The 24,292-nt window shown below is 41.9% G+C and overlaps 1 protein-coding gene across 1 annotated transcript; it reads left to right on the forward strand.

Moving 5' to 3' along the window:
• The first annotated feature begins 10,019 nt into the window (after nucleotides 1-10,019).
• Nucleotides 10,020-24,103, forward strand: LOC111863146. Its single transcript, XM_023849197.1, has 8 exons — nucleotides 10,020-10,124; nucleotides 12,430-12,505; nucleotides 13,069-13,124; nucleotides 15,304-15,339; nucleotides 17,548-17,683; nucleotides 19,649-19,734; nucleotides 20,674-20,701; nucleotides 23,925-24,103. Exons 1-8 carry the CDS (start codon nucleotides 10,104-10,106, stop codon nucleotides 23,990-23,992), a joined length of 507 nt encoding a protein of 168 aa, XP_023704965.1. The 5' UTR covers nucleotides 10,020-10,103; the 3' UTR covers nucleotides 23,993-24,103.
• Nucleotides 24,104-24,292: the final 189 nt, after the last annotated feature.

Below are 24,292 nucleotides of genomic sequence, written 5' to 3' on the forward strand. Positions count from 1 at the left end.
CACTAACTTCACCGACAAGCGGTGGTCGCTCGGTCGGTATATTTCGCTCTCGGACTCAAGCCACGGAGTTTTTTAATTGTCTCTATGATTGTGATGTATAAATAAGCACTGCTTTTTTCTCAGAACCATTCGAAACGCATTAAAACCTACGTGGACAAAAAGAAGTTTAAATAAGTTAGATATTCCCTATAGTAATGCAACAGTCCAAACCTTTTAATACTCTTTAATGGACACTATGTTCCCCTTTAGCCATTTCAATAGAGTGACTGATTTATTAGGGAGACCCATCCATTAAGAAGTTATGACTTGCTTTTCGCATTTAGACAGGAACAACTGCCTTGTTTTGTTACCTGCAGCTTGGGTGACCGGAAAGGGACTTGGCCTATTATGAAAAGAGATGTCTGTTGTTTTCCTAACATGTAAATGTTGTTTTGCTAATAGGGTAGCTGTTATAAAAGTGTCTTCGGAAGGGTGTAATTAGACCCTAAAATAAGAAATAACGCTTTCACATGTAGGGTTCCGGGTTCAGTATTTTGGATCTCTATTCTCAAAGTTAGTAATGTGATTGTCTAGTACTGATGGTATGATGAACTGGCAGTTAAAATCAGCCATTAGAAAACTATTCTTGTCTGGGAGAAAGGCCGTCGGTTCAAATCCTGTACAGTGATGAAGTGACGCTCCCGCAGAATAGAGTGGGCAGAAGCACTTGGAATTTTGAATTCACCAGAGGCAGACGTCATTGAGCTGGTCTCTCCAAGTTTATCTAAATTTAACATTCTTTATTTGGTTCGATTAATCTTTGATAATAATAAAGGGGCACATTACTCCGTACTTGCCAATAAAGATATAGTGTTTACTTCTGAAATAAACAATTTGTGATTAAGCAGAAAATAGAGTATTTTATTTATATCAGTGGTCTAGCTTTTAATGTGTAGTCTCCGTGTTGCCCCAGTTATTACCGTGACACAACCCTGAGAAGAGTCAAAAGTGTTCTACCGAAGCGGGCAAATAAATGAGTCAAGTGTTCTACCGAAGCGGGCAAACAAATAAATAAACATAATAATAGATAGGGGACGGTCACAAGAAGTGGCGCCCAACGGTTACAAGACGTGACAGCCGAAGAGCGGTTGTAGTAATCCGCATGCTGTACAGGTTTATGAAGGTCCTTAGAACATGTTAGCAGATAAACATCGCGACTTAATTCTGCGTTAATGTAAGTGTAATTATACTCTCAAGTATGTTCCCCTGGTTGAGGTATTCGTACGAACCTAGAGGTCGGTGTCAATGGGATTCACGTCTCCGTGTTCGGGATATTAACGTGAATAATGACCATTAACAAAGTACATTTTCAAGAGTTTCCTGTTTCTCTATTACATTCGACCTTCGAATAGAGGCCACTTATAAAAAATATCATTTCTCAAGTTTACTCCGTAGCTAAACAAACGGTGTGGAATATAATTTTGGGTAAGCTTTCTTCGAACACTGGTTAAAAATGTTTCCAAAATGAAAAGGACATATTAGATGTGTGGCCTAAAGTACTGCCTTATGATGTACTTCGACACTAACACAGGTTTCACGCTTGTCTGAAGCAGCATAGTCCCGTCTGCAGTACAATTCCGGACTACGAGAAAGACACGGTTAACGTTTATAAGTTTTCAACCACTAACTATTGTGTTGCTTTTTTATTGCTAGTGGGGTGGGACTAAGTCCCTTGTACTGCGGCCACTTCTGGCCTACTGTACCAGCCCCAGATGATAGGTGAGGGTGATTGTGGAGCAATTGGTGGAATGAAGATTGGCAGAGGAACCCGAAGTACTCGGAGAAAACCTACCCCAACGCCACTTTGTCCACCACAAATCCTACTTGTCCAGACGCGGGATCGAACCCGGGCGGCCGCGGTGGGAAGCCCTTCTTCAGAATCTTACATATGCTTAGCTACATGGAACCAGAAGGTTCATTGCCATGTCCACAATTGTCTTCATCCTGAAGAACATGAATTCAGTCTATACCCATTCATCCTATTAAGATTCGTTTTAATATTATCGTCCAATCTACGCCTACGTCTTCATTGTGGCGTCTTTATTTCTGGCATTCCTATCGAAATATTTGCAAGAACTGCACCTCACCCCTTGTGCGTGACGTGCCGTCCTCCATTATTTTCCTTGATTTTATTATCCTAACAGTATTTAGCGGGGAGTAGAGATTATGAAGATTCCCGTCATGCAGCCGTCCTTTTTAAAATAACTAATTCGCCTCAAAACTCTATTTTCAATAACACCCTCAGTCTATGCACTTTGTTAATATGATGGTATAAAGAGGCAGTATTCTAGATCAATATAATTTGAGCCTTTGTCTCTCTAGGTAGGAGACGGGAACACAAAAATTTTGAACTTAATGGCACCAAGCATTCCCCGAATTTAATTCCCGATTAATTAATTCATGAATGAAATTTGCCCCATTTTCAAAGGATCTATTATGTGTCTTCAGAATATGGTTTTGTGTTGCATTCAGACGAGGAGACGTTGCCCTACACTTACATTTGTCGCTGTTCACTTAAGAGTTCAGCCTCTTCACTATCGTCTAGTATAGCCTCATGACCTGATATTTATTACTGTTTGGCATTTACGGTCTTGTTTTTGGTGGGCGCCCTCTCTGACGAGAGGACGGATCTGCCTTTTGTATATGCTGCTGGCCTTTGCCAGTGCAGTCTTTCTAGGGTGTGAATCCCTTGGGACTCGCGACCATATTTTACTGTCTCAGATTTGAGACTTCCCTTTTCGTCGCCTCCTACGACTCGCAGGGTCACGGTGGAGGCATTCGACCCCTATAGCCTCTGTGTTTCGCCCTCTGGTATTTACACTCCCTCCAAATTAATGAATATCGTCACTGCCTATACAACCTGATCTGACCCTAAAATGAAGAAAGACATTTTCTGGAATGTGCCGCCGTGTAGAACTTGTGAAAACCGACGTTTCCGACGAATTTATGGCATCCATCTTCAGGGAAGAAAAATCCTCGAGCGAGGACCCAGCGTGGGCGGGTGGCTGCAGACTAAAATCCTCTAATTTTCTTCACGTTGTGTATCCATTCGTTTTGTATATTTATCGGAATGAACAGAGATTATACCCCTAAATATAATTAACTTGTTTTTTTTTCTTGGCACTACAGCCCCAGTGGGCCTAGGCGTACCTCCATGAACTTCTCCGTTCACTTCGGAACTTTATGTTTTAGGAGGAAGAAAATAATATTTCAATATTATTTACATTAATTTCAAGCTTCAACGAATTAAGATCCATTTCGAATCATAAAACTTTTCGAGGACAATTTATGTTCTCCTACAGAGGGTATGATGTGGGGAACCAGCTCGCTTGGGGATTATGAAAAAGGCTTAGGAAGTGTTAGTCAAAATATGTGAAAGGAGGAAAATTATTCGGATATATAGGCATGTAGGGGACGGTACTAAAGGCATATCTTTAGGGAACGGCGTGTCGGAATGTGGATTGGATTCATCTGGACTGACAAAAGTCCAGTAACGGGGTGTTTAACTCGACAATGCATTTCCTAGAAGAAGCGCCAAAACGTGGAGCAAAAGGAAAGCAAAAGGAAGCAAAAGGAAACTTATTAGGCAAATGGACGCGTTTCAATTCCCTGCACGGTCAAGTTTATTCTCTTCTCCATGACATGGAGACCAGGGTACGCGGTAGCGTAGTTGGTTGAGGGGCTATGCTACAAGCCGGAAGTTCGCGGGTTCAAGTCCCGATGAGGTCATTGTATTTTTTCAATTGACCTAATCCTTCCAGCCGCACTAGGCCCTGGGGTCGACTCAGCCTCTAATAGAAATGAGTACCAGGAATTAATTAAAGTAATTTTCCTTTGGAGTAAAGCACGGCCGGCGCGTAAGGCTGACAGCCTTACCGCCATTTTTGAGCCGACTGTCTAGAAAATGTGGGAGCCTCAACGTCTCACAACCCTATGGGCCTCCACTGCCTCTTACAGGGATAGCTTTACTTTTTTTTACTTACTTCATGGAGACCAGCTTTTGGGTCCATCCAGCCTCATAACGGAAGAGTACCGGGGGCGATTTCCCCGGGGGTAAAGCTTCCGGGACATGGAGCTAGTCGCTCACATCCATCTAGTGCCGAGGTAAAGAACAGTTGTTTTTGTGCTATACCTCCACTCCCGATACGCCTTCACGGCATAGTGCTTAATTGAGCACGGGACAAATTTACCTTTTACCCCTCCCTCCTCTGGTATGAAATTTAACGACTGTCAATCAGCAATTGTGGAAATGGATCGCGCTGAATATCGCTCCCGTTACGTACTGAGTGCATACAAGTTTGTACAGTGCTCTGCATTTATCTGAATAACAGCTGAGTTTACCTTCGGTAACTACAAAATAAATCTTATGCTTATGTGTCACACTCACGAGGTTGAGCCCACTTCCTGAGGTACATTCAGTTCCGGCATGTTTCGAAATGATCTTCATTTCCTCACATCTGAATCAGATAAGAGCTTTATGAATGGAGACAACAGGACTAATGGGATCTGTCACGCATAGCAACAGCAAAGAACTGAGTTATAAAACACACTGTACTTTGTTACTATAATTCTTAAATTCTGCGTAACATGTGATACTATTAAGTTCATTATAGTGGAATTTGATGATATACTGCACAATCATCAATCATGGACGCATCATTTGATACAAAAAATGCAGTACTTTGTTCGTTAGTTTGTATCCTCTTTCGTCTCTGCTGTCCTCTCCATACCCCCCCCCCCCGCCTCACGTCTCCCGGCCCGTCACCGTTTCTCTTATCTCTGCAATGATTTTTCATCACCACTCGGTATTACACGCGTCACAAATGACTGTCATTACAGTGGTCGGCAAATTAAAGCACAAGAGGTAAACATCACGATTTTCCTCCCTTGGCACTACAGCCCCAGTGGGCCTAGGCCTACCTCCATGAACTTCTCCGTTCACTTCGGTTTTTCTAGATCTTACACATTCGGTAGCACTCCTTGGGAGGATCATCAGCACACACAAACTAAACATCCATGCCCTGAGTGGGATCCGAACCCACGATCCCGGATTCCGAGCAAGCGAAGACAGTGCATGCCTTAGACCGCTCGGCTACCGTGACCGGCAGTGTATAAGAGTTTTATATATAGGAATTCAGTTCGTACCTCACAGGAAACAGATCCGAACCCACGATCCCGGCTTCCGAGCGAGCGAAGACAGTGCATGCCTTAGACCGCTTGGCTACCGTGACCGGCAGTGTATAAGAGTTTTATATATAGGAATTCAGTTCGTACCTCACAGGAAACAGATCCGAACCTACGATCCCGGCTTCCGAGCGAGCGAAGACAGTGCATGCCTTAGACCGCTCGGCTACCGTCACCGGCAAATGTATGTTACATCATCCTATTGCTGTATGTACTGTGTGTGTCCATCACTACATCCATGCCATCTGAGTGTGCCTGAAGAAATAAAGGATTTTCATGAAATTCGGTTTGGCCATTATCCGATTAAAAATCTCCGTCAGTGCTAAAACCAATATGGCGGCCGTTCGCATCTCTGAAGCTGGTATGACACGAGCAAAATTTTAAAATTAAGCCCTAAAATTGTTAATCATAACAGGTACTTAAGAAATACCACTTTCTATAATTCATAAGTTCACAAAATGCAAAATGACACACACTGTGGAACTGAAAATGTAGTTTTCGACTTTAAACCTAAGAAGTGTCTGTGGATAAGGCAATGTTGCTGCTGACTACTAATGTAGGGATTCCCCGTTCCAATTGAAATGGGGCTTTTTGTAAGCTCTCGCCACGGCTTCAGTTCCAAACCATTTATTTTTTAGGAAAAGCTCGTTTGTAAACCTTTGTCAATGATGATGATGATGATGATGATGATATGAATAATCATACAGTTTATATAACAGTATTTACTGACTACACGGGCAGGAATCTATCTCCAGAAGCTAATATCGATTTAGTTTGATATTCAAAAAATTTCTCGAAATTCACATAACCGAAAAATCCTTTATTGTGAGGAGTACTATCCTTTGGGATGTAACGTCGTATTCAGTAGAAGTTTGCCGACATTTCGGTGGAATATACTGCCTCCATCTTCAGGACAGTAGAGTAAATCAAGCATGACACTAGAACGAAGCATGCGGAAAGCAAATAACGTCAATTCCATTACTGTGCTCATATGATCTTACCACTGCACCCTACTGTGAGCCAGTTCAATCCAACGATTATTGGGGAACAGAAGTAGCGATTCGTTATTACCAGGGCCCGGATTTTGATGACATGTCTCCTTTTTTCCCTTGTATCCTATGCGACGCTCTTATATATAAATCTCGGATATGAGCTGCTGGTTACAGAAATGTAAATGTTATAGGTAATTTTTTGTCTTTTTTGACATTTTTAGCTTTAAGGTCATTTTTTTCATTTTGGGGGTATTTTTTTGGTAAATGTTTGGACTTTTAAGGGTATTTCTAGCCATTTTTGGCCATTTTAGGGAAATTTTCTTGATATGGTTTCTGAAATGTGAATATCATGGAAGCGAAGTGTTCTTTCTTTTCTCCTTTAGGTCATTTTTCTGGATTTTTTCGATCATTTTACAGGTCATTTTTATTAAATATTTTCAGGTCATCAAAATCCGGGCCCTGCATTTAGGTCATTTTTCTTGATTTTTTTCCGGTCATTTTATAGGTCTTTTTTAAATATTTTCAGGTCATCAAAATCCGGACCCTGGTTATTACCAAAATAACTCACGAAGAGAGGGCTGAACTTGATTCGCGTGTCATTAAGAGGATGTAGCGTCAGCAGCAGATATGAAGTTGCTTACGAACAGAGAACTGATGGCGGCGGAGGGGAAAGTTCCGTGCTCTGATCTGAACCTGGAAGGACTGAGGAAAAGCCGGAAGGTATATATTATCTTAGCCGATGTTCGAGACTGGTATCTCCGGCCCAGAAATCGGACTTCTTGTCTTTTTGGAATGTGGAGCGAGCGGAGAGGGAAGAATGAGAACAAGATAAACGGGAGATGACGGAAGTGCGGAGAATCTGTTTAGACGTGAAGGGATAAACACCATTTTAAAGCATTAGCAATCTGAAGCGTCGACCCCATCAAAATAGTGTCTGAACATTCCGTTCCTATTTCCAAGACAACACACCGTATTTATTACGAAGTTAATTTTGCTATTCATGCATAACGATATAATAGTTGTCTGTAATGACCAGCAAATGAGGCCCATATATTGACGATTTATATATGTCAAGTTTGTTAATGTTTGTTAATGTTGTTAATGTTAGATCAAGCGGTTAGTGGCTGGCTTCCCACAGCGTCGGCCCGGGTTCGATCCCGGGTCTTATTCAGTGGAATTTGTGGTGGAGAATGTGGCGCTGGGGCAGGTTTTCTCCGAGTACTTCCAATCTTCATTCCACCAATTGCTCCACAATCACCCTCACCTATCATCTGGGGCTGGTACATTAGGCCAGAAGTGGCCGCCGTACACGGGACTTAGTCCCACCCCACTAGCAATAAAAAAAGTTAATGTTATATCAAGCGGTGCACATATTTATCACTGTCTTATAATGGGTTAAAAAATTAATTCGCTTAGTGGGGGGGTGGAGTCCAATTGGGTCCACTCGGCACGGCGGCCACTGATTGGCCTATTGTAGCCTCCCCCGGGTGATTATGACGATGGAGAAATTGACGGAATGAAGATTGACAGTGGAAACCGAAGTACTCGGAGAAAACCAGCCTCAGCGCCACTTTGTCTACCATAAATCCCACTTGACCAGACCCGGGATCGAACCCGGGCCGCCGGGGGGGAAGCCAGCGACTAACCGCTTGAGCTATGGCGCGGCCCTTATAATGGGTTAACAAGGATGAAATTAAAGACAAAATAATATTCAGAAGAATTATATTGCAGCAATTGGAGGTCCTCTGGGATGTGTAAGTACCAAAGTTTGGTAGAAACTTACTGCATTAACGTACAGAGCAGAAGAGCTGCTGTTATAACCTCATATCTGGCACAGTCATTGCAGGGTTGCGTCTTCTGTTGCCCCTACGGCGTAACTTGCAATGCTTATACAAATAGCAACATTTTGATACTATCATGCCATGATATGTATCCGTCTGATGACTGTGAACTTATTTCGTTTATAAAATTTCCGATGTGAAACAATTCCCTTTGTTCAGGTACTTCAAATATGAATGCATTTGACCATGAGAGATTATGTGCAGATACGTGTTCTTCCCCTGTGTTTTATAAATATGTTCAGCTAGAGGTGGGAGTACAATAGACAAAAGAGTTACTGCAACTGAACTGCAAGTGACTGACTGGTATAAATGCGGCCAGGGACCTGCAGTTTCAGCAGCAGACATGTCTCCGTCAGCAGTGTTTGCCTTGCTGGCTTGCGTCTGCGTCGCCGCTTCCGGTGTCACGTTGCCCGGCTCCGAGCCCTGTAAGTAGCGCGCTTGTTTCTTTGGCGAACGCGAAGGCGAAACAAAGGGTAGCAAAGAATATCATTTCTTTGATGTATTCCAAAACATGGCTTTCTGAAAACTGAAACTTTATGGGGGTGAAGATTTGCATTGCGGTCTTCTGGGTTATGATACCGATAGTGTGGCAGGTGAATATTAATGTTTCTACAACATTTTCCCAAAGATGGAGATCATAGTTTTCGAAAACTTGAACCCATCTGCTAGAGTACAGGATGTGTACAGACTACCCAGGAAATTAAACATGAAAATATGGTTTTGACAAAATTATTAAAGTGGTTCTTTGAGAGTTCGGATGGGATGGTATGGACTGGATTGATCTGGCTCAGGATAGGGACCCGCGGAGGGCTCTTCTGGACACGGTATGAACCTTTGGGTACCATCAATTTTGAGAAATTTTTGAGTATGTGAGTGACTGGCGGTTTCTCAAGGAGGGCTCAGCCCCATGGAGTTAGTATTTTCACTTCACAGACGCATGTTTGGAACTGTGCATTAAGAAGGATAAAGATTAAACTTTCTTCTTTGTTTCAACAGAGAAAGGGGGAAAGAGATTGTGATAAAAGTACGAAATGGACAGGGAAAAGGAAAAGAAGTGGGGTGAAGGCGAAGATATGAAAAAATTATGCCCTTTGAATTTCATTGCACTTTCCAACTAGAATATTTATTAGAAAACCTCTGAACCCAAATATCATGTAGTAAATAATATATAAACATTAAATTCGAACCTCACAGAAAACATGGTGTTACCTTTATTAGAGAGACCAATTGTTTAATGCTGTGTGGGGAAATACTATTTTTCTTGCAAAGAATCGTAACGATGTAGGGGAACAAAGTAAAGCTACTGCACGCTAAATCAACTTACACAAATACTGACCAATTAATTTTGAAGAACTAAGAGGTAACAGAAGATCAGATATTGCTAAAATAATATTAAAATCTGAACAACATTAACATATAGTAGATATATCTTCCAATGACTGGAATACGATATAAATACGAACAGTTTCATCGATTTAATTGCGATATCACGTGACTTCCAAAGCACGTGTGATACACTGCTCATAAAGCAATAACAGAATGTCTTTTGAAGTTCACGAAATATTGGGTGTGTCAGAATTAACAAGCGTGTGAACGTAGCATTGGAGACTCTACCTGAACAGCGAGAGAAACGCAAGGAAACAGCTGAAAAGACGTTTGTAAGGGACACGAGAGTTTATACGAGGATCGACTGAGTTATGAAACAAATACTATCATATGTGACAAATGTTCCTACAAACTAACTACTTATCGCACCGTTTGGAGAAAATGAGGGGAACTAAATTTGCTAGAAGTTGTTAATGGCGGTCGTATGCACTAAAATGAAGAGAGGAAACGTGTGTATAATTATAAATAATAAATAAAGCAGACAGGCCTAACTAATTTTCTTCATATTTTTCACGGAACTAGATTCCGAAACATTGTGTCTGTTCAAAGTAATGGATGACGGACAAAGGTNCTGGACGTTAATGGTGCGTCACATTATGTGACAGGGCCACGTGATCATCACCATGGCAGTTTAAGATTCACCAGAAACGCAGATGCCAAGATGAATTCCTATCGGCCCTTGGTACGTACTGTTAACAATACTCGTATGTTTACCATTCAGACAAAAACCTGTAGCTACATGTTTCTCCGCAAGGCGAGCAGAGCATACGATCACATAACATTGCGGCTAGTCGCTGGCTTCCTACCGCGGCGGCCCGGTTTCGATCCCGGGTCTGGTCAAGTGGGATTTGTGGTGGACAATGTGGTGCTGCGGCAGGTTATCTCCGAGTACTTCGGTTTCCCCTACCAATCTTCATTCCACCAAATTCTCCATCATCATAATCACCCGGGGCAGGCTACAATAGGTCAATCAGTGACCACCGTGCCAAGTGGACTCAGTTGGACTCCACCCCCCACTAAGCGAATTAAAAAAAGTCTATATATGTGGGTAATTATGGATTAGATTTAAAATTATATTCACTGATTTGAATGCTTACAGACATAATGAAAATATGTGTGCAGACAGGTCTTATGATAGAAATGTTATTAAAATTTTGTTCCTTAATAACACCGTGAGTTTTAAAGCTGATTTAAATAAATCATATTCCACACAGTGAAAATAATTCTGACGATATTAAAAATCAACTTTTGATACCTGAATTCCATTTGCTTTTTCTATGTAATTACAAACAAATTTACTGCACTCCGTGTTGAGACCGTTGTATTTGGATCATTAGTTTAATTTCACACACAGTTAATTTACAATTAACACATTCTCTCCGGAACCTTAGTCAATACGGGTTGAACAATCAAGAGTTGGCGGGTCTGGATTGCTGGCAGAGCCAGAGGCTTCTCTCGCAACCGAGACCAGCCCAGCGCTGAAGCTCACTCAGGCCTCTATCCAATATGTACGGGCAGTAAAGCAGCCGGAGTGTGAACCCAAGTTCACCCTTAATTAATCTTCTAAAGTCCAGTGTTTCTTTATGCACCACCTGCTTTAATACATTATGAACTCTGCATTCTGCCCACAGAGTGCATTTGTGTGTTTCGTATGCTTCTTACTCGTTCCCCAGACAGCATCAACCGCTCGATATTTTCAGTGGAGATGTAAAGTGATCCCTGTGAGGTATGAACTAAATTTTTATATTACTTAAAAATAATTTAGTCTTTAAATGTGTATACACTGAAAGTAGTTTATTTACAGCAATTGATAACTAGACATTTTTCTCTCTGCCTCTTGTCACAACCTGGGAACCTTCAAAATAGGGATAGATTCTTGTCCCCTTTTAAATGCAACGTCTTTCCTTATGCCCCTCATTTCCTCTCTCTCTCTCTCTGGCGTTCTTTCACACGTTATTGTTCAAGTACGCTATTCTTCTTTGATGCACATATTTTTGAAAGAACTTGGAATTCAAATGCTCCTCTCCCAAAGTAAGCCGTCATGTTTTGCACACATAAAATTAACTATTAAAATTATTATTTTCCAGGCCCAACCTGATTTTCAACACTTGGAAAATACAATATAAGGAATGATAACCGATTTTTAAATTTTTTATTGCCAGTGGGGTGGGACTAAGTCCCTTGTACTGCGGCCACTTCTGGCCTATTGTACCAGCCCCAGATGATAGGTGAGGGTGATTGTGGAGGAATGAAGATTAACAGGGGAAACCGAAGTACTCGGAGAAAACCTGCCCCAGTGCCACTTTGTCCACCACAAATCCCACTTGACGAGACCCGGGATCGCACCCGGGCCGCCGCGATGGCAAGCCAGCGACTAACCGCTGGAGCTATGGCGCGGCCTTTATTTTTAACTTAATAAGTGTATATGCTGATAGGGCAACTGCAAACAGCTGTCAGAATCCTCCTAACCAACCACCTACCTACCTCAGTGGAACAGAGACCTTCTTGAGAGGTTACAATCATTCGGTCAGTCAAGATATTTCCCGTCTTTTGTAGAACCAGAGTATTCATGAGAGTGCTCACAAAAGTCCACCAGCGGCCTCTGCCCTGTGCCAGGTGATTTCAGTCCATATATCTCCGTTCTCTCTCGTTAACATCTCTGTTATATTGTATTCCCATCTATGTCTAGGTCTTAATAATGGTTTCTTCCGTTCAGATTTTAGGCATAATATCTTGTACGCACTTCCCAGCTCCCCTGTGCTTACTGAATGTCTCAGTCCATTTTATTCTGCTTATTTCCCTAATAATATGTAAATAGTACAATGTATTAAGTTTCTCATTACGTAAATTTCCTCTCTGTTGGGTACAAATATCCTCCTCAGCTCCCTACTCTCAAACACCCTTAATGCAGAATCCCCTCATAAGAAGCCCCAACACAATCAGCAGTGAAGGGAATATGTTACAAGTTTCCCCGTTTCTCTGCGCAGCAATGTTGCGGGACAGTTTCGATAACGCTGACGGATGAAGAGAAGGCACATATACAATCATGTAGGGTACAGGCAGGTAAGAAAAAAAAAATATATATATATATCTTTATGGCCAGAAGTGGCCGAAACACCTAAAGGCGCTTCACGGAAGTTACTACTACCCAATGAAACTGAACTTCCATTACTCACTTAAGTACTTGGCTCCCTGGTTCTATAGACAACTAAAAAATTTGCCTAATTTACGACAGATGTCTCTTTTGCCTCCACTTCTTCACCTTCAGCTCTTGTATGTCACTCTATATAATTTCAAGCTGTCCCAATCAGAACTTTTCAATTTGTTTCTACCTTGCAGATTATTTATAAGCATTAACTCAACCACCCTTAATTGATCAATTGTAATTACAGGTCCCAACCACGCCAGATCTCTCCCCTCTCCTCTCAATGCCCGACACTAGATCGGGAGGGGGGAATGTATAATTCTCTCAGCACTTTCCTACGTCTGATTCTTCCGGGTGCCTGGAAACTTACTGCTCGATACATCTTCTTCAAAATAAAACAGCCGAACCCGCACAAATAAATGTGCAGGACTAATTACGTGAGCAAACCCTTCAGAACTAACGGCCACGGGTTTATTTTCAGGTCCGGAAGACACATCTGCAGAAAACAAGGGTCTGAAATTCGCGCAGAGATTCGCTGTAAGTTGGATATGATGAAACGCAATATGGAAACACGTTAATTGTTTATTTTACATTACAAATGAGATTAAAGTATAATAAGCAGAATCCCAGTTATTTGAAAGTTCTAAATGTGTATTCACAGCTTATGAATTTAACATATATCCCATTAAAGCATTCAGTAATATTTTTATGCTAGTCTTTAAATGCCATTAAACAGCGAACATTTTCCAAAGAAACGTTTATGTATCCTGTTTTCAGTAATTCATATATTTCATCAAACCACGCTAACTTAGTATTGTATATTGTTTTTATCAAGGAAGTTAGGAAATGTAAGAATAGTGTAAAAATGTTCGCGATTTTGTTCACATTTAGATAAGTATTACGTAAAATGTAGGACTTAAAGAAAGTGAATTACGCTTAAAATCCATGCTTCATTCTTTCCCTTAACTTCATTTCGAAACAAGTTTCCTCCGAAATTACACAGTGGTTAGTTACGTTTGAATTTCGAGTAGGAACGCTAACTTGTCTGTCTACGCTCTCCGTTATTGTTCGTTTTGTTCAGTTTTAAATAAAACTGGAAAATTTTGGAAAAAGGTTAATAAAACCTGACAATGACAGTTTTTATAAGCACCTCTTCAGCTGTCCTCGAGTTGTTGCAAGAGATCAAACAACAGAGCGGACAGACATGGCAAAGTGAATATGTGTACCTCTACAACTTTTCGTTGCAAAAACTCACCAAATGGCATACATTTCCATATAATTCATTTGTTGACAAATTATATACCGATTTCCAGGTGTACCACAACCGTTGCGGGTGGTAACAAAACTCACACCCGACCAACTTTTGGACAATGTTATAATTTTCAAATCATTGCAGTGAATTAATTCAAGACAGTACTTATCTGTAAATAACCTGAGGACACATAACAGATATTCAGTCCATGATTTATTCCAGCCGTCTTACAGTGCATACACTCATCCACCTCACTCTTCACTCCTGCACTACATGTTTCGGCCCAAAGGTGCCATCTTCAGGTGCTTTTCGATTTACGTTAAACTACTTCACTGCATGCCTTGCCGTCTTCATACTAAAATAACTAAAATATATGTTCATCATATATATTGATAAATATTAAATATTAAAAATATTAAAACTGTTCAGGATTTTTTATCCCTACGTCGCATCTCAATACGCGAATCACACCTATCCTCTTCTATCGGAGCACTCTTCCTACTTTCGTGTGTGTATTGTGCATTGTGTTGTGTCTTGCTCCTGTGACTGCGTGTGTTATACTGCAGGCCTGCAGTATAACACACTGAGGGTGTTTGAGAACAGGGTGTTGAGGAGAATATTTGGACCGAAGAGAGATGAAGTGACAGGAGGTTGGAGAAAACTGCATAATGAGGAGCTTCATAACTTGTGCTCTTCTTCAAGTTTAATTAGAATGATCAAGTCAAGGAGTATGGGGTGGGCAGGGCATGTAGCACGAATGGGGGAGAAGAAGAATGCTTAAAGGATATTGGTGGGAAAGCCAGAAGGAAAGAGACCACTGGGAAGACCAAGACGTAGGTGGGTGAACAATATTAAAATGGATCTTAGAGAGATAGGATGGGATGGTATGANAGGCCTGCAGTATAACACACTGAGGGTGTTTGAGAACAGGGTGTTGAGGAGAATATTTGGACCGAAGAGAGATGAAGTGACAGGAGGTTGGAGAAAACTGCATAATGAGGAGCTTCATAACTTGTGCTCTTCTTCAAGTTTAATTAGAATGATCAAGTCAAGGAGTATGGGGTGGGCAGGGCATGTAGCACGAATGGGGGAGAAGAAGAATGCTTAAAGGATATTGGTGGGAAAGCCAGAAGGAAAGAGACCACTGGGAAGACCAAGACGTAGGTGGGTGAACAATATTAAAATGGATCTTAGAGAGATAGGATGGGATGGTATGAATTGGATTGATCTGGCTCAGGATAGGGACCAGTGGAGGGCTCTTGTGAACACGGTAATGAACCTTCGGGTTCCATAAAATGCTGGGAAATTCTTGAGTAGCTACAGAATTGGCGGCTCCTCCAGAAGGGCTCAGCTCCATGAGTGAGTAAGTAAGTAAATCGTTGTAGCTAACTTTTTTACGTATATATTACCGATTCTGACCATATCTGGAAACGCAATGTCACCATGTTTGTTCATATTTTTCAGTGCTCATCTCACTGTTTGGGGCAGAAGAAGAACTTGGTAAGTTGAGACTTGCAACGAAGTAAGGACATAACAGTAAAATAGTTACCGAGCTCTTTAACACTTTCCACTACAGTGGTAACTATTCGTACCACTTACTTTAAAATGAACTGCTATAATTTTGTGCATAAGGTCTATTTTTGTATTCCGTAAAGTTTTTGCAGTAAATGGCGATTATTTCCCTAAACAGCACTAACAGATATGTCTTCCTAATGAAGGACTGCTGTTCTCCTCTGTAATATGAACTTACCTTTAAATGTACTTCCAGGGCATAATGCACGAGGGAATTCCCTTTTCGTTTAGATACATGAACAGTGAGTTGAGGAGAATATTTGGGCCGAAGGGAGATGAAGTGACAGGAGGTTGGAGAAAACTGCATAATGAGGAGCTTCATACCTTGTACTCTGCTCCAAGTGTAATTAGAATGATCAAGTCAAGGAGGATGAGGCATCTCAATTGGAGTTGCCAAGAAAGCGGGGACGGCCTGTATGAACAAAAAATACTGGGAAGCCACAATTGGACTCAAAGAGGCACTGAGATCCTCTGTCAGAAGAACGAAGGATCTGTTGAAGCTAAACAGAGATCAATTAAAATGGGTGGTAGGACTGTTTACTGGACACTGTCACCTAAAAGGATACCTTTTCAAACTGGGCTTGACAGATGATCCCACTTGTGATAGGTACCTAGAAGAAAACGAATCAGCCACACACCCCCTGTGTGATTGTGAGGCCACAGCTTATTTAAGGTTTCGTCACCTGGGCCAGTTCTTCATGGAACCGAGTGACTACTGTGACGCCCCCTTAAATACAGTCCTACAATTAATCCGAAGTGTAGGATTAATAAGGGGTTCATCAAAGGGGAAGCACAATAGATCAGTGATTGTCGCGGTGCAAGGGCCAAATTGCTACGGCCCACCCTTACACATACATACATACATACATACAAGTGGAGGAGGATGAGCTAGGTAGAACATGTAGCAAGAATGGGGAAAAGAATAAAACATATAGGATAATGGTGCAAAAGTCGGAAGGAAAGAAACCACTAGGTAGACCAAAACGTACGTGGGTGAATAAAATTAAAAGTGAATCTTAGAGAGATAGAATGGGGTGGTAAGGACTGGATTGATCTGGCTCAGGATAGGGACCATTGGAGGACTCTTGTGGACACGGTAGTAAACCTTCGGCTACCATAAAATGTTGGGAAGCTCTTGAGCAACTGTGTGACTGGCAGCATCTCAAGAGCTGAGCTCCATGTAATTAGTTAGTTAGACGCAAGGTTTACAGTGGCATGAAATGAAATCAGGTTTTAGTATCATGAGATATTTGGCCGAGCCATAGCTCAAGCGGTTAGTGGCTGGCTTCCCACCGCGGCGGCCCGGGTTAGATCCTGGGTCTGGTCAAGTGGGATTTGTGGTGGACAAAGTGGCGCTGGGGCAGGTTTTCTCCGAGTACTTCTGCTTCCCTGCCAATCTTCTTCCACCAAGTGCTCCACAATCACCCTCACCTATCATCTGGGGCTGGTACATTAGGCCAGAAGTGGCCGCAGTACAAGGGACTTAGTCCCACCCCACTAGCAATAAAAAAATCATGAGGTATTAATTAAAAGTAGTTCATTTATTAATGCTGTACAATTTTACCCCAGAAGCAAATATTTTAATTACTCCTTGTTTGGTTTAAAATACAGCCATTTTTTATGCAGCCCATCATTATCGTCAAAAACCATATTTCATGTGTTGCAAGACTTTCCTTTTGCGTCTTAGGCTGAGTCCAATATGCTGACATATCTACAAATGTCTTTACTTCAAAGGTGGCTTGGTTCTTGTCATTCATGCGAATCGTGTCGCACATGTTCTGGAAATTACTTGAGTTTATATTGCAATCGCTGAAATGAGTAATGCTTATATGTAGGAACACCTCCCGACCTCTTCAGCTGGTCCATCATTTTACAATACACTAATGAATATAAGCTCCAACGTTCTTTCAACGCGCTAACGTACAATGTGAACTGTATGCACAAATGCTTTAACGTTTTGGAACTCGAATTCATCATAATTAAATTTAAATATTCTGTAAGAGACTGAATAAACACCAATTATTTCCCTAAGCATGTTTAATCAGCTGGTCTGTGTGAAGGTGACCCAACATTTAGATATGGTTCAAATGATTAACCCTGCAGAAATAAACGTTTCTGTGCCCTTCTTGACAACAGGTCGACTCAGAAGGATACGTGAAGCTTGAAGACTTCAAGTCGGCCTACTTGGCCCGTTATAATGATTCAAGTCTGAAGGATGTTACCGAAAAGTCTATTGATGAATGTGTTCCTCTTGCGAACCAGAAGGCCACAGGTAAAATACTATAGTTCTCTGGGTTATGATATCATGTAGTCTTGAAAAGTACTATCAACCTCTCAAAAGAATACAGAGACTCCATTTTCTACCCTGAAATCTGAGACAGTATGACACCGCACGGCCTGGTAGGTGGGTACTAACATTTGGAAGAAGCTGCTTCCATCGCCAAGGTATGAAAACCAAAAGTGTAATTGCCATGCGTTGGACGTTGTTTATGAGAGTTCTTTTTACACTGTGTGTAGCCCTGTGTTGAGACAGGCCACCTTTAACAGTCCTTTTGCAAAGGCTCGTTTGGGCGCTACTAGTAAGAGCTCCTCTTTACCATTCGTGATCGGTGTGAACGTTACGTGGTCTGGGCACCACGTCGAGGCGCCTTGGGAGTAAAGGGCTTCGACGAGAGAGAGGTTTTCTTGGTGAAGAGGTCTCTGGATCACAACTCGATGTTACTAACAGCTCTACACGGTTGCAAGCAGCAGTCACTTGCTGTTACAGTTTCACTTTTGGTACGCACCGAACACTACGTTACAGTACGGTAGATGAGGTACGCCCATCTCCCAGCCTGTGTGTGAGTCTCACTGAATATACATGCTGGCTCACCGACTGCCCAGCATATCGGCCAATGCCCGTCATCTGAGGATCAGTCCCTTTAAATACTGTGTGATGACGTAACATCCAGAACCTTCTCTTTCCTGATTATTCCTGAAGCTTCCTCATTATTCTTTAATCGAGAACATTCTGGAAGTCCCTTTTAATCGGGCTGGTGGGGTGGGAGTAAGGCGCTCATGTTACCACCGGCTGTCATGGACCATTCTAGTAGCCCTTATATTAACATTCCTTGCCGAAAATTCTTAGTGATCAGTGCAAAACTGGACATAAGTCACATTTAGTACAAAATTGGTAATAAGTAACAAGAATCAATATTTAAGAGTTAGGCCGCTAGGCAATGATCGATTACAAAAGATCGCATTCTGTATTATGTTGTGGCGTATAGACCCACGGTCAGGCAAAGATCTTGTAACAAACGAGACAAAAGTCGTTGCTATGCATCGGAGCGGTAAACACGACTACACAGCGATAGAGTTGCTGTTGGAAACGGTGTTCTTTACTCGGTCCGTGCAAAGGAGTTATCTTCGAGACAATTTGGGCGACCCAGTTAGTTCTTACTTGAAAGTCAAGGTGTCAAGAGAGGAGTAGGAGGTTGTGAAATGGCCGCCAGCCTGAGAGTTGCCAGTTGTTAATTAAGACTTAGTTCTGCACGGGATGCTGTGAATACAGGACCTGAGCGCGAAAAGATGAAGAATCTCCATTCTTAGAAGCCGTTGCCAGGGAACGGCTTTTGGAGACACTGAAGGCTGTAGAAGACTTAACGTGTAGTAATTTGCAAAGTATGGAAATCAGCGATAGCGCTGTAAGTACTTGTAGTTCCGAGTGGTGTGTGGTTAATAAATCTATTCACCAGTCCAAACCAGGTCTATAGCCAAACCTAAACACGTGACAACATTTTGGAACTTACTTACACAGAACGACAAATTCTGCCTTTGTGTATGCAATGACTCTGATGTTACGGCACATCAGGGGTCACCTCTATATAACATATTACCATTTAAATTGCGTATCAAGCTTACCGCCATCACTGTCGCTCGAAATAAAATAAGACAGATGTTATAAGGAGAGAACTGAACTGTTTGTGATATTTAACGAAGAGGCACAGTATTTGACCTTCTCACTCCAATTAAATATTAATTAATTAATGTTAAATATTAACTAGACAACCTTCACACCTTCTCTCTTAGAAGAATTCACACCCGCAAGGGGCAGTTCTTCAGGTGTATCACAAGTTTAACTGTCATTAATATGTTCGGTTATTTTAAAGACCACCGAACGAATGTAGGCCTACCTGTTGTACATAGAAGTGGGGCCTTAGGATAAGAAGTCTAATTATGTAACTCTTTCCATTTTTAGAAGTTGGTATAGTAGAAGTGGACGGAAGGTCTTGCAACGGTGCCTTTGGCTTTGCAGTGATGTGCGTCGGGACAAAGACAGAAATGGTAAGAACTGAAATTTTATTTTATAATTTTAGCATCAAACTTTCTGTGCGGTGAATATTAAGACTGTGGTCTTCTGGGATGTTACGCGGTATAATACGGTGGGCAGACACTGAAGTTTCGGCGGTATATGAAGGTTCCATGCTCAAACCTGTCGATAGAGGCAGCAGAATTCTGCGAAACATCGGTAATTTATGTAAATCTACATATCGGCACATTCAACAAGACGGCCACATTTCCTTTCATAAGCTCATGGAAAATGGCTTCATACCATGCAACATTAAATCACTGAATTGTGTATAATGAAAATCAATTGCTTACATATCAAATTACCGAGCAAGCTCTCTCAAGATTTAACGATCCTAGCTTGCATTCGTGAGCTGTCCAGTTTGAGTCTTGGCCGGGGCACCTACCTACCTGCCTACCTACCTACTAGATACCTACTAAATCTACTCTAGCTAAAACTACTCTTAAAAGGTAAAAAGCCCATAGGGTTGTGAGACGATGAGGGTCCCATATTTTTTAGACAATCGGCTCACAGATGGCGGTGACGTCAGCCTTACGCGCCGGCCGCACTTTAACCCCCCCCCCAGGAAAATTCCTGGTACTCATTTCTGTTGGAGGCTGAGTCGAACCCAGGGCCATAGTGCGGCTGGAAGGATTAGGTAAATTGAAGAAAAACCTAATGACTTCATCGGGACATGAACCCATGTCATTTCGGCTTGTAGCATAGTGCCTCAACCGACTACGCCACCGTGTGCCCCTTTAAACTACTCTTAGATAATGTAATCTATATGTGTAAGTATTTACCTGTCTACACTTCTACCCTTGTAGGTGTATTATGTATCTCTACATTTTTATCTATGAATTCTTCTGCCTGTGTATATATTTATGCACATGTCTCTTTATAAACTTATATATCAATATATTTTTCTCTTTCAGAACTGTCCGGAAGAAAAACAGGTCAAAAGTAAGTACACAAGATGAAAGTATGTATGATATTTAGTCAGGCTTTATTTTATGTATCTTAATTGTAAATTACGCAGATAAGGGACAGGGCTTCTTTGTTCTTATAACTGACGAATGATTCGACCAGAGCACATAGCACTTCTAAAGTCACCATCAGTATCATATACTTCAATGCTGGCTTTTATTGGCATATTTCGTCTAAATTCATAGGCGTTATTACATATCAGTTACAGAATAAAATAAAAATCCCTTACACTGATTCACGATCCATAGAACGACATAAAAAGTGAAGAGCCTTTTTAAATTTTGGAAAAAACGTGAAGCACTTCAGAACGAAAATAACAGATCAAAATTATGTGAAGAACTAAACTGGGGGCATATAATTCGGGAAACGTGCACGTTACTGTTCAGTTCGAACTCTTGTGCCCTCTTTGCAACATACACAACCACGTGTTTACGTGCTTTGTAAGAGGATCCGACTTCACGGAGTGTAGTGCCTCAAATTTGAGATTGGAGATTGTAAGACATTACCCAAAATGTTCGCGACTTGCGAAAAGCGTTTCACAGTTATTACAGTAATCTGTAAACACATGGACAGGCAAATAGGTTAAGAATGTTGCTGATCAGCAAGTCTGTGTAACTGCAGGGCAAGAAGCTTGCCTCACTTGGTCACTAGAGTAATCGTAATAGACCGCATACACAGCAAAAAGACACAAGGGGTCCGCCCACAACCACCCATGAGAACCAATTAGAATGTTACTATGAGGATTGAGGACACTGGGGAGGAGTTCTCTACCCTCTGTCGTCAACGCTGAATCAGCGAATTAAAACTATAAATTAGGGAATTTCGGGGGACTTGGGATCATGATCTAACACAGAATATTCAGTTGTCAGCCGAAGGCTCTCTTCAACATGGGCATTACCAGCGGAGGCAGGGGGCCTGCATCTTGTACTACAAGTAAGTTTATTTACGCATAACAGCCGTGCTGGTTAATATTACTGTTGATGATATTATTGTTGATAAGAGTGTTGAGTGATTTCAAGGTGCAAACTCCAGTGTACCCGGTGAGCCCTGAGGGGAGAATACTAGAATCATGTAATTGCCTAGGATGTGAGTCAGACAAGAAGGGTTTTATAGTGTATGTATCAAGCTTATGGTTAGTGTGTAGTGGTAAAGATAGTATGTGGGAATTTGATATATATATATATATATAACTAAGGGTAGATTATGTCAGGGGAAACTTTACGAAGGATAGGGTAATCATATATAATGTGTAGTAAGAAATATACGGGAAAAAGATTCAGGTTAAACGAGGAGGGCTTGCATGTCCTCATTAGATGCGTCAGAGAGAGAGAGAGAGAGAGGCTCGAGGCCTCCATCCCCGAAGGGGGAGAACTTGGAGGAGTCTAACGTGTAGTAAAGACTCTATGCAGACCCGACTGTATGTCGGTCTTGTTAATAATGTAAATTTGTAAAGTATGTAAATACAAAAGTGTAAATAGATAGAGTAGATAGAGTAGGATGTACCGGGATTGTGATGCACATCTATAATCAACTTTCCCACATCCGATCCCGAGCAATCCTGACCAAGCGAGGGCTGAACTGACACAGGCAGCAGTAGCAGCCGAAGGCAAGAAAGACAAACAGGGACAGAGAGGTTAGCGGTATCCTCAGATAGGAGGAGTTACATGTAACTACCTGTAAACTATATGAGGAGTGGTCAAGACGGAGCTATGACTATATGCTCAGGGGGTAGTCCCCACGATAGAAAAGGACATATAATAGATGGTGCCAGCTTTGAGTGAGACCCAGGAAACCCCGAACAGGAGAATCCTAGCTAAGGGTGAGCTAGGAGTATTGTGTTAACTCCTTACAGCATAAGCTGGGGTGGCAAGGAGGGGTACCTGCACACCCCCGTCGTCACGACGTTACATGTTGTACCAACGTCGCGACATTACAGTGGTGGCAGGGAGGGCTACCTTCACGCCACCCCTGCGCCGCTGTGGCATTACAGAGTAAGCTGTGGAGGAAAGGAGGAATACCTCCACGCCCCCCTGCTCTGCGGCATTACAGTGGTGGCAGAGGCGGGATGACTCCACGCCCCCCTGCACCACGACATTACACGGAGAAACGCAAACAAACTTCGATCAGCCCTAAACGGCTCTGCTGACAGCAAATAATATTGTTTCAGAATATCAGACCCTGGACAAAGTCCAGAAATACTTTAAATTTAAAATGTTAGTCGTTAAAACAAGTCTCAATAACATGCCCGAAAGTTAGGGAGGATGATATTGAAACAAATCTTAAATGAAAGCAACAACGCCGTGGAAGCGCTTCATAGGAATAAAGATATTGTCTGTTAGCTATCTATCTATCTATCTATCTATCTAATAATTAATTCGCTTAGTGGGGGGTGGAGTCGAACAAGGTCCATCGGCACGGTGGCCACTGATTGGCCTATTGTAGCCTGCCCCGGGTGATTATGATGATGGAAAGTTTAGTGGAATGAAGATTGGCAGAGGAAACCGAAGTACTCGGAGAAAACCAGCCCCAGCGCCACTTTGTCCACCACAAATCCCACTTTACCGAACCCGGGCCGCCGCGGTGGGAAGCCAGCGACTAACCGCTTGAGCTATGGCGTGGTCCATCTATCTATCTATGGATCTGCTGCCCTTTGTCGGGTCTTGGCTGCCTTTCTTACAAATTAGGTAGGACTCCTTGAACGGGGGATCAGCCCGTCTCATGCCCGCTTACCTACACAAACACAGGATAAACCCACAAAGCCATCCATGCATTGAGTGGGATTCAAACCCACGATCCCAGCGTTCGAACGGGCGAAGACAGTTCATGTCTTAGACCGAGCGGTCACTGTAATCGGCACTTCATTTTTAGGGTGGATGGTAGAGCATAAAGCGTTACGAACAGCAATATGAGAAATTAATATTCAATTTTGACTGGGAAGTCTATGGGGAAATATCAGTTTGGAGACCAGTAAGTAGCTGAGATCTTGGAGAACCGGAGTGTGAAGTTGTGAACTTCACTGAACTGCTCATATATCATGATTAGTTCACATGACTATGAAACTTTAGGTTAACATCACTAATTCCTGGATCAACAAAGAAAATATCGACTGATCTACAGTAACCTCCTCCATGTGTTTAGTTGAGGGCTCAGATAACGTGCATTGTGATACAGTTTAAATGACAAATCATTCTGCTTTCAGGTACTGCATGTGAAGACAAGAGAAAGAGGCTGAAAGAGTGGGCCGACAGAATGAAACAGAATGCGTGAGTTAATCTTAAGTTGTATGTAGGTTAGGAAATTGCGCAAAATTAAACATGGACTGTAATGAACTGCTTGTTTCTTTCTTGATAAAATAAATAAGGAACACTGTAATTATAATATTTCTTTTACTAAACTACAAATCACTAAACGGGATGAATATTTGGGAGAGAAATACAACATATACGGAAGATGTGAGAAGGGCTTATGGAGTTTCGTCCGCAGTTCCGAAGGTTAGAGACAAATGAGAAGATCTCGGATGAAGGGACTGTAATATACAAACTAATCTTAAATACACAAGGACGGATG

Source organism: Cryptotermes secundus, unplaced genomic scaffold (assembly GCF_002891405.2).
Source record: "Cryptotermes secundus unplaced genomic scaffold, Csec_1.0 scaffold6, whole genome shotgun sequence".
Lineage (NCBI taxonomy): Eukaryota > Metazoa > Arthropoda > Insecta > Blattodea > Kalotermitidae > Cryptotermes > Cryptotermes secundus.